Source organism: Anticarsia gemmatalis, chromosome 30 (assembly GCF_050436995.1).
Source record: "Anticarsia gemmatalis isolate Benzon Research Colony breed Stoneville strain chromosome 30, ilAntGemm2 primary, whole genome shotgun sequence".
In the NCBI taxonomy this organism is placed as follows: domain Eukaryota; kingdom Metazoa; phylum Arthropoda; class Insecta; order Lepidoptera; family Erebidae; genus Anticarsia; species Anticarsia gemmatalis.
This window is the reverse complement of record NC_134774.1, coordinates 1,093,653-1,105,723: the sequence shown is the minus strand read 5'-3', so window position 1 is coordinate 1,105,723 and position 12,071 is coordinate 1,093,653. Positions and strand designations below refer to the sequence as shown.

Sequence of the window (12,071 nt, the reverse complement as noted above, 5' to 3'; positions counted from 1 at the left end):
GCGATACATTTTATCCGAGTAGGTTGTACCTCATATATTTAAGAGTATTGCGTGGGTTGGAAACAAATATGATTATTTCTGAAGTAATATTACTATTGTAATGTTTTATGTATTGAGTAAACAACTTTATCTTGCCAGCTCTCCTCATCGGCCCTACCTTCCGAACTGGCGGTAAATTCACTCTCTGTATCATTGACTATCTTAAGTGTCAGCATTTGACCTGAATGAATAAATGATTTGATTTTGATTCTACATAAAAAATCGATAGAATGATTTTCTATTCCAAGAAAATGTGAAGAATTGTGTCTTGGATTTCTTTTTCACAACTCACACACGGTCATTAGATTTCTTATTAAGTAGAGCTTGTATTGTAGCCATATAACTGATAAACATACTTATATACTTCTAAATACATACTTATATAGTTAAATTAACAGGCTCAGAACAGATACTTGTGCTCATCACACAAAGGATAAGCCGATGTTTTTTATTTTTAAGAGAAAGAAGACTTCCAGGCTCTATGATTAAGGTGGTGGCCACGCCACTAGCATCGGGGTAGGTTCGATTCCCACACGGAAAAAATAGATGTGCGATCCACAAATCTTTGCTTCGGGTCTGGTTGTACTTAGTGCCTTAAGTTTGTATGTTTGTCAAAGTCCTCGCGACACAAGAGCAATTAATGCGGGAGTTGTCTTTAAAAAATGTACTTAGGTACAAACAACCATATCTACATTTATTTTCACAAACTTTCGCATTTATAATATTAATATACCACCCACTTAGTAGACGAGACTTCGCAAGCTTTTCTCTACAAAAAGATAAAATACGGAGCGACTTATAATTTCACCATCCCACGCTCAAGCGCTATGCAAATGATAAAATATAATATTCCTTTGATGTTTCTACTACGTTAAATAGAGATCTTTTTAGAAAGATATTATGATTTAATTAAAAGTAGAAAGTAGATACCTACTCATATTCAATTCGACATATTAGGTCGGGGAAAAAGTCTTTTTGAATTATAGTATGTATGAACTTGTAATAAAATCTTTTCTCTACACAAAAAAGCTCCATATTTGAGTAGGTACCTCACGAGCTCACTGAAAGAAACCTAATGAACCGTGTACTCATTTGTGATTCTTGAAGCCAAAGAGATTTTATTACAAGTTCATACATACTATAATGCGAAAAGACTTTTTCCCCGACCTTATATCTACAATCACTTTATCAGCCTAGTCTTTCTTCCAACTATGTTGGAGTCGGCTTCCAGTCTCACCGGATGCAGCTGAATACCAATATTTTACATGGAGCGACTGTCTATCTGACCTCCACAACACAGTTAACTGAGTAACCTCATTAAGACTGGTTGTCAGACTTACAAGCTTCTGACTACTGTTAACGACTGTCAAAGATCTTTGAAAATGACAACCGGGACTCACAATTTAACGTGCCTTCCGAAACACGGAGGAACCAGATTTGTATTAAATGGTCACCCATCCTCAGAACAACCTCGGCAAGTGTAGCTTAACTTTAGAGATCGATCTGCGCGGCTGTTGTTAACTAAGCCACGAGCTTCTCGTATGAATGTTTTAAAAAGCTCTACCATATGACAAATTATTGTCGTCTGTACTGTACACGTGTACATTTTATTATTCTTTGAAAAGGTAAATCCTGAAGCTTTCAGGGACAGATTATCTGTATTTTATAGACCGTCCCAGCGGATTATCGGATCAAAATGACATTTGTATTATAATTGTGCCGGCTAAACTTTCCACGGCATAATCTCTAGAGCTTTTCGGAATTACAAGTACCTGTTGTTAAAAATACATTAATAGCCAGCCACATTATTATGTCGTATGGTTAGTGGTCCACGCTGGCCCTAATATAGGCCCCAACGATATTTGTCCAACGTGTGGATCTAGAAAATGGCATTGGTCCCAACGTTGGGGCGGGCGTTGGTAGTTGGCCGGCTCGTATCGGTTTCATCAAAGGCTCTTTTTTTTTAAAGCAACAATATATTAACTGTGGCATATATGTATCTATAAATATAAAAATGAATTGTTCGTTAGTCTCGCTAAAACTCGTGAACAGCTGGACTGATTTGGCTAATTTTGGTCTTGAATTATTTGTGGAAGTCCAGAGGTGTAAAAGGTGAATAAATTTGAAAATGCACGGTATTAAATAAAAACAAGAAAGCCTGAGCGGAGCTACGCGCGTCAGCTAGTTCGGACATAAAGTTATTTGGCACGTGCTTCAGTCGGTAAGTCAAACGAAGCAGAAAAGCACACACTACCCTCAACTTTCAAACTCAACTACTGAAACAACTAACGTAGTTAGTACATAATTGAAACTTACTTTGATATGACACTCTACCTTTTCTGAGGGTAGAATTAATTAAAACTTAGCAGTATTGCTATCTCGCTCTCACATAGAACTTCGAATACAACAGTTACCTGGGTTATAACACGATACTTTTCGGTAAGACTGGCTGTCAGACTTTCAAGCTTCTGACTACTGTTAACGACTGTCTAAGTACTTTGAAAATGAGAGCCGGAACCCACAATTAAATGCGCCTTCCGAAAGACGGAGGAACTCGATATGTGTGGGATGGTCACCCATCCACAGAACAACCTTGGCAAGCGTAGCTTAACCTGAGAGACCGATCCAGAAATCTGTGTATATCAAAAATGAACTAGCCGTATTACCGTAGTCCATAATTGAAACTGCTTTGATATGACACTCTACCTTTTCAGTTGGTAGAATTAATTAAAACTTAGCAGTATTGCTATCTCGCTCTTACTTAGCACTTTGGAAAACAACAGTTACCTGGGTTATAACACGATACTTATCGGTAAGACTGGTCGTCAGACTTTCAAGCTTCTGACTACTGTTAACGATCTGTCAAAGATCTTTGAAAATGAGAGCGGGAACCCACAATTAAACGTGACTTCCGAAATACGGAGGCACTCGATAATAATATGTATAAGATGGTCACCCATCCACAGAACAACCTTGGCAAGCGTAGGTTAACCTGAGATCGATCCGCACGGCTGTTGTTACTTAGCCACGAGCTGCTCAATTCAGAATTCTGTGTATATCTAAAATGGACTAGCCGTATTATCGTAGTACATAATTGAAACTACTTTGAAGTGACACAACTTATTCTGAGGGTAGAATTAATTAAAACTTAGCAGTATTGCTATCTCGCTCTTACTTAGCACTTTGATTCATAAGTTATGTAGCACGTGTATGTGAGAACTTATATGATTAACTAGCTTACACCCGCAACTTTGCGTGGGGGATATTTCAAATTCCGCTATAGTATAGCGTGATTGAATAACAAACACACATACTAAAACTTAATTAATGCGGATATTCCACAACATCCCTAGACATTACACTTTTGTTGTTTATAAACATCCACATCCGCAAAAGCTCCGAATGATTGCGGATGCGGATGATAATATCGGAATTAATACGGATGTTTCGTTATAGATGCGAATATCCACAATATCTTAAATGCATACGTTCTTTCTTAAAAACTTTCGCAATTATAAAATGATTGACTATAGCGCAGGGGTCCACATCCCGGTACGGGCAAAAAATATTCAGGTGAGTATTTCCGTCGCTAAATTATTCGTGATATTCCGAAGGTTAAGGTTGAAGCTTTACGTGTTCTCTGAGGTATCGAGATCTACGACCTCAACTTCCTAACTCCGGGTAATCTTTGAAAAATTCTTCACCGAAAATCACAGATTTTTTTTTCTTGACACGGCATTCAAACCCAAAACTTCTGCCGCGGCAGTCTTGTACATTACCGACCGCGGCATCGATTCAAGTCGACAAGTATAATTGTAACACCTAATTACTACTTCTCAAATTGCAGTTCACTAAATCTTATTTAATTAAGTTCAACGCCTATTTGCAAAGGTCAACACAGTTCGTTGACCTTTCAACAGTTCAAATTATTTAATGACATGCGCTTGTTAATTCAAAGTTTAGAAATGTATTTACTTAATTTTATTTAAGTTAAGATAACTACCGCACTAAGAATTACTGTCGTGTCGCGGGGACTTTTACAAACAAAAACAACGGACACAGAGTAAAGTGCAAAAGTCCCGTGTGGGAATCGAACCCTTGATCACCCGACGCAATGGTAGCCGCGTGGCGACGGCTGCCCCACGAAACCAGTATTACCTGGGTCATAACACGATATCCATCAGTAAAACTGGTTGTCAGACTTTCAACCTTCTGACTACTGTTAACGACTGTCAAAGATCTTTGATAATGACAGCCGGGACCCACAATTTAACGTGTCTTCCTGGAGGAACTGTATAAGATGGTTACCCATCCACAGCACGACCTCAGAAAGCTTAGCTTAACCTCAGAAATCCAGATCGATCCGGGCGGCTGTTGTTAAGAAAGCCTCTGCGTATTTCTAAAATGTACCTGAATCAGACAGGCCACCGTCAGCTGTATAACCTACTGATCCCTGATGCTCTAAATTCAGAATTTTGTATACCTACATCTGCGAACCTTGCAAAGCACTACTAATTTGTTAGACTATTTCTTGTATAGTAAGAGCAGAGACGTGAACTCAACCCTAACAGTCCATAAATAAAACTGCATTCTCGTGGTAACATTTGAACTCACGACCTTACCCCATAGGTCATTGCCTTCGTGTATATTTCTATTATTAAAGTTCCGTAGTCAAAGGGTAAAAACGGGACTGTATTACTAAGACTTCGCTGTCTGTTTGTCACCAGGCTGTATCTCATGAACCGTGATAGTTAGACAGTTGAAATTTTAACGTAGGTACGATGTATTAGGTCGGGGAAAGTCTTTTCGCATTATAGTATGTATGAACTTGTAATAAAATCTTTTCTCTACACAAAAAAAGCTCGATATTTGGGTACCTCACGAGCTCACTGAAAGAAACCTAATGAACCGTGTACTCATTTGTGATTCTTGAAGCCAGAGAGATTTTATTACAAGTTCATACATACTATAATGCTAAGACTTTTTCCCCGATCTAATATTTTTGTTGCTGTTAAACAACAAATACTAAAAAAATACAATAAGTTACATATTTAAGGGGTTTTTTTTGCGACTATTCTTATAGCTCAGCGTTCGTCCGCAACTTCTTCAAACAAAGATAACAGTCGTTAAACCACGTCAAAGGCCTTCGAGCGGCTTGAACAACTTTGACACTAGGTTGACCACTAACCATACGATAAGAAGACTGTACCGTTTGCCGTTGTCAACGAAATCGGTCAACTAGTAGGACATTTTAAATACAAATTAAAACCAAAATTGTGTTTTCACATATTTTATTTCTTTATACAAGTTTTTACATGTCAATTCTCCATTTACTACACAACCAATTTCGTTAATTTTCATCTTTATTCAGACAACATTTTCTAACAAAACAATCCATTTATTCAACGAGTGTAAGGCCTTCCTTCCTCCTACGCTGATGACGGTCTCACACGATGTCGTATGTGACACTGCAAAGCAACGCTGACATGCGACAGATTGTTCTATGTAAAGCCCGGATTCCACCGCGAGCGGAACGGACCTATTAATTACTTCGTTAAACTCGCAAGCTGCATACTTGTATTTCCACTAAAATGGAAAAGTTTACGATTTGTACGCTTGTGGTGGAAACCGGACTTAATACGCGACGGAAAGAGCGCTTGTTGATGTTAGGGTTGCCAGATCTAGGCTGACCATTTCCTGGACATTTCTGGAGCCATGAATGGAATCAGAGTTTTAGTCTCCGGTCCGAGACAACACTAAGCCGGAATGACCAAAAAAAAAAGTCGTTGCATTATACCTTTTTAAAAACTAGTATTTTATCATTCCGGGACAGCAAAGTGAAATTCCGGGACAATGCCGGAAATCTGGCAACCCTATCTGATGTACGTTACCGGCGTCAGCGTAGGAGAAAATGTAAGCCTAACACATTTTGTTATTGATAATTTTTTTTACATCTTTGATAGTCGTAATACAATATGTGTAGCAATTTCAAGCCATGCCTGCACAGTCAAGTTAGTTAACTACATTATTTAATCAAAAATAATTGTCAAGTCTTCCTGAATTTAGTTTCTTATATAGTTTCAACTCAATTCCTATATTATTTATTGCTTCGTATAAAATTAAACTAATACATTGTTCCTATTTTATTCGCTTCTGAAATTAAGTAAAAGCAAAATCAAAATAAAGTATTTTTTAACAAAATATTTCGATCTTTTTCAGTTTTTGCATCTCAAATGGAATTAAATAACAGAGGCACGCGGATCGGGGCGAGAGTATAGTACGCACCATTCAACTTTGTGTATCTGTAGCCCTACCATGAGTTGGCGTAGTTAAAAACTAGAGTAGTTAACGTGAGAACGCAACTACAACAGTGGGCTCAAATAGGGAAAGAATGAACGACAAAACCAATCTACATTCACTGTTGTTTAATTTAACTAATAAAATAAAATAAATAAAATAAAATAGCCTTTATTGCTGTTTCTTAACAAATAAACATTAAAATATTCTTGACATGCCTACTTCCTAAAATTAAACATTCTTTCTAACTAACTTGGTTGTTATCTATCGGCAACTGGTGTTTCTGTGGAACAGCTTGTCTGTTGACATAGGCCTCCTCTAAAGATTTCCACGCATCTCTGTCTCTAGCTAAACGAGTCCATACTGGACCAGCTATTTTCCGGATATCATCTTCCCATCTTATTGTTTGTCTGCCTCGATTTCTTTTGTTTCCCCTTGGATACCATTCTGTCACTATCTTTGTCCATTTGTCTCTATTTTCCCTTAGCATATGCCCAGTCCAACGCCATTTAAGCTGTCGGTAAGTCGTGTGTACATTTTTAAATTTCGTTTTCATTTTAATTTCCTGCAGTTTTACTCTATCTCTTCTTTTTATACCTAATATACTTCTTTCAATTGAATTTTGACAGACTTTTATTTTATGTTCTTGTAGTTCTGTTAATGCCCATGTCTGGCACCCGTAAAGTAAACATGGCATAATTATGCCATGTTTTAATTTAACTACACGTTATTAAATATGGCGACCCATGGTAGCAATTTTGGTACCTTAACTATCCGCTAGAGGCGCTGTTCGAGTTTTACGAGAGCTACAGTGTCTCCGGGAGACTATAGTTACCAACTCATGGTAGCGCTACTGATTATAACACGAGATAAGTCGTCTGCAGTAACGGAAAGAAAGAAAGTCATTGTTACGTCTCGGTTACACAAACTTTGTCAACATCTCTTGGTCCATCAAGATAATATATATTTCGTCTTCTGAGCTATATTCAGACACAAAGTTACATGGCACGTACGCCCGACTCGTCCACGTTCTGAGTGACGACTTTGTGCCGATATGTTCCTTAAATAAAAGTTAATATGTACCTCATTCATATTTATTACATTATTAGAACACTTTATTACAATCACAGTGTACACAATGAAAGAGCTTTGTATAAAAGAAACAGAAAATCTTCGAGATTCTCTCTTCGACATTTTTGACCAATAATTAATGCATAATTTTGTAATAAAAATAAGAAAAAATCTTTACGGCATCCATCTTTATTTCCTACAAAGCTCACTCATTGTGCAATGTGTAGTGGTTAGAACCATAATAAACAACTCAAGTTCATAGCGCTTTTGCAAATGATCAATTTGACCATATTATTATGCAGAGGTAGTCCATGTACCCCCGGTTTCCGAGGTAAATTTAACGGTAGTTTATCTATTCAATAGCGTTGAAACTCATATTAAAAAAACGCTATTGAATAGATAAACTACCGTTAAATGTACTCAGTAACCGGGGGGTAGAGCACCCGTTCGAATAGCACCTAGCCTAGTCCACAAAGAAAACCTGTCAAATATAGGTGAGTAAGGCTAGATGCTATTCAAAAGGGTCTAGATGGAATACTTCATTATGCATACAGCATATGCCCATGACAACTGATTTTGAGAAGTTTATTATTTCGCTAAAAGTCTATACGGAAAGCCCGCTAGCCCTACACAACACAGTGGCTTAACCTTTTGACCGCCACGGTCGGCTATACTCGACAAATTAAACCATCGCTATATATTTGTCGACATTTGCCGACGAAAGCGTCGTGAGCACTTTCTGATTTGTCGAGTATAGCCGATCGTGATGGTCAAAAGGTTATAGTGGGTTTATTCCAAAGACAGTTTACAAAAACCAATATGGTGCTTTCAAATTAGCCACTGTCATCAAGCCGACTGTGTAGGCAGGTCAGCAGGTTGTATATAAACTCCTTTACCGTGATACTATATAAGTTATAAAATAAACTAACATACTCTTATTTATAGTTTACAAAGTCAATTTTACATCTTAGTTTTAGACTAAAACTTGTTTTTATAAACAGGAGTGCTATGTAAACAAACTTCATTTCAATCACAAAATTTAAAATTAAGAAATATATTTTCACTAATAGATAGAATTTAGGTTCCTTTTCCACTATGCTGAGATCGGCCAAGCTTAAGAATAAAAAGCGGCACTGCGCGGCAACTGTTTCATATGCGACCGATAGGACACTCGATTGAAGACCGACCTGCTCGTGTTTAGTACGCGACCGATAGGATGCTTGACCGACGACGGACAGTGCGATTGACACGATGTCAGCTTAAGAGGAAAACAAACCTTATAAAATGTTGTAGTAAGAATATGACACAAATAAGAGTAAAGAAACATAGGTCCAGCCTTAAGAAATATAAAAACAAATGCATAAAAAAAAAGAAACTAAGACACTACTTGAGTAATTCCAATTTTTGTGTACATATAATAATTAAATTCACGCCTTCTTCCTATAAGAGTAATAATAGATGCTTTATTCAAACAAGTTTTAATCTAAATATTAACAAAATGTTTAATTATTTGTAAATTCAGTCCATTATTGTGTTTACACTATACATGAGGTCTATTATCTATGAAAACATAGCATCACAGACAATTAATAACTGTAATGTACACATACTGGCAGTTTTTTGGTCATAAACACTACACTTCTATCCAAATGAATCTATGTTGAAATTTTGTTTTTTTCTTAACACTTTTCTATCTGTTATAAAATGTTGGTTGACTATAGAAGAATATAATAGAAGAATATAAGGCATGCTAATCTGATACTGCTTACTCTGTGTCAAAATAGAATAGGAAAATTTCATAAACAAGCATCTTTAAATACAGTCTACCTATACTTTAAAATAGCTATCGACCATTGTGTATGTTATCAAATTGTCAATGATGCTATGTTTCATAAGACTGTAGACCTAAGAGTTCATTCACTTCACATTTGTCACGTCAAATCTCCAACGTTTAGGACACTCAACTGCTATGCTAGTATTTGGCAATCTGAAACAATATAACAATGAATCAATAAGTACAAAATATAGAAAAAATGTATAAGAAAATGTTAGGAGTGAAGTACTTGTGGAGCTCGCTCTGTCTTTACCCAGGTAACACAGCCTAATTAATTATACACTAAAACCGTCTAAACTATAATTAAATTGGTGAAAACTGAGCATACGTTTTGAGTTTATCACAAACAGACAACAATGACTGAGGGGTTTTATCTAATATATAAAATTCTCGCGTCACAGTTTTCGTTGCCATACTCCTCCGAAACAGCTTGACCGATTCTCATGAAATTTTGTGAGCATATTGAGTAGGTCTGAGAATCGGCCAACATCTATTTTTCATACCCATAAGTGACACTATTTTTTTTTTTTATTTATATTATGGCAAAGCAACATTTGCCGGGTCAGCTAGTATTATTATACCTATAGTTATCTAATTTATTAATATAAAGGGAAAATTGAGAATTATTCAAGTAAATAAAGACCCTGATATTGATACTAGCCATGCAAAGAGCTTGTCTAAACTATTTACAACTCCACTCGTGAAAGTTCAAGGGCAGTCAATGACCTTTAAAAACAAAAAGTTTATTGTTTTTAAAATTCATCTCTAATGCTTTGTTTCCTTTAAAAATACGTAAGCAAGCTATTAAAATTGTGAAATACACTACAATCTTATTACAATTTGTATAATCATAATGCTATTTGTTACTGTTTTACAAAGAACTACTGATTGTATTTTCTGTCTCCCTGTTTCGGAGGGCATGTAAAAATTTGGTCCCAGTTGTTGTCAATTAAGATAACAGTCTTTAAGCCGTACTACTATACACTAACTATACTACAAACAAACAACAGGTGAAAAGGAGGAGGTACCCAGTCATAAGAGATTGGAAGCCTATGGTGTGAACAATTGCATGTAAAGGCTAGTTAAATACTAAAAGATCTTAACAAAATGAAGTTGGCAACAAGTGGTTAATATAAAATGTCAATACAATTGCATCATTTTGCACATATATGATGACACATAGCAGGTAAAATCAACAATGTTATATTTGGCAAACTGGTTAAATTTTTATTAGCAGTCGTTTTAGATACAGGGTGCCTGTGCTAGGGACGATAGATAGAATTGTTTTGAGATTTTTGTGTTGTTGTATTTGTTTTGATTTTGACCAAATGTAATACCAAAAAATAAGACTTTTAAACTGCATGTTTAATTCATTTACGCGTTAAGCTTTGTGAGAATATGATCTATGTGATCTCTGGTATTTGTTTACCTCAAAATTTGTTCAGTAGCTGAACAAAGTCTAAAATACATTCTAATTACTACATAGTAAGCTAGTCAGTTTTGAAGTTCATAGTATCCTTTTTGAGTTATTACACTGGGGCTTTAAAACTGTTCTAGCTATCAACAAACCAGCTTTCCTTGTCACATCATACCTAGTAAAATTACACAGTCTTTATCACACAAAACAGACTGATAAGGGTCATAAACTATAAAATACTAGAGATTGCCCGCCACTTTGTTTGTGTAAACCCTTCCCATGCAAATCCTGATCCCTTGGGAACTTCGAGATAAAAATTAGCCTATTTGTTATTCTGGGTCTTCAGCTACCTACATACCAAATTTCATCGTAATCAGTTCAGTAGTTTTGGCATGAAAGAGTAACAAACATCCTTACATTCTCACAAATCTTTCGCATTTATAATATAGTAGGATAACAAAGGAAACTCACCTCAGCACTCCATGGGAGCTATTGAATTAGAATTGTCTCCGTAGCCACTCAAACTGCCTTGGAACTCCATACCACTGATTTGACTGTCCGCGTTAAACGAGGCTCCATACGAATCATTACTTGGTGCATGTGAAGTCTCTAAATTACCGTCTCCCGAGTCTGTGGCGGCCGCCGCATCCGGTTCCGCCCAATTAATCTTAAATCTTGTGACACGGGGCTCTGAAGCGAGGATATTTCTCACTACTTTGTCAAACTGAGGTTTCGCCGGCGGATTTTCTCGTAATTCCGGCTCAGATTCAGAATATTCGTTGTTTATGAAATAACCTACACGAACGAACTCCTGTCCACGATATGAACATGTTAGAAGCACCACAGTGACGCCTAGAGCGTCGTTTTCTGGTATACGCGTCACGTCTGGCGGCGGCGCTTGAAATACGAACATGTGTCTGCCTTCAGGTATCGGTCCTACGTAAATCGTGTCCAAAACCTGGTCGTGCTCCTCCGTTTCCGCTGATCCTACGTAGATCATCTTCCATTCTAAGTCTTCTTTAAGCTCTTCTATGCACTCGAAGGTTAATTCGAATTGAAACGGGTTGAGAAAAGGACTCGGGTTATCCAACACAACAACGTTGGTTATGTGCACTTTTGCCATTTTATTTGTACTATTACGTTATTTGCTCGATTTATTTAACGGACGAGCGCGATTTTCAGATAACGTTTAACTGTTTTAACGGCGAAAAGTACGAGTAAAACGTTTTTTTTGACCAACGACACGAAATCTGTGGGTCGGCGAAAAAATGACAATTATTTTGGCGGTTGAAATGGTCACGTGATCAAAATAAGTATCGACGGCAGCGCCACAGAGATAGTGACATGTACTAAAATTAAAAAGTTGAGATATTTTGACAGCGATGATGATACGATAAAATCAAGACATTTTTG

General features: G+C 36.8%; 2 protein-coding genes across 3 annotated transcripts in view; both read right to left on the bottom strand.

Moving 5' to 3' along the window:
- LOC142985405 (xaa-Pro aminopeptidase ApepP-like) overlaps window positions 1-12,071 on the bottom strand; it is a 34,881-nt gene that overhangs the window by 22,624 nt on the left and 186 nt on the right. The window lies entirely within an intron of this gene.
- Window positions 5,314-11,947, bottom strand: asf1 (histone chaperone asf1). Its single transcript, XM_076133673.1, has 2 exons — window positions 11,130-11,947; window positions 5,314-9,394 (listed from the first exon to the last, which is right to left on the bottom strand). The coding sequence occupies exon 1, from the start codon at window positions 11,779-11,781 to the stop codon at window positions 11,131-11,133; it is 651 nt and encodes a 216-aa protein (XP_075989788.1). The 5' UTR covers window positions 11,782-11,947; the 3' UTR covers window positions 5,314-9,394; window position 11,130.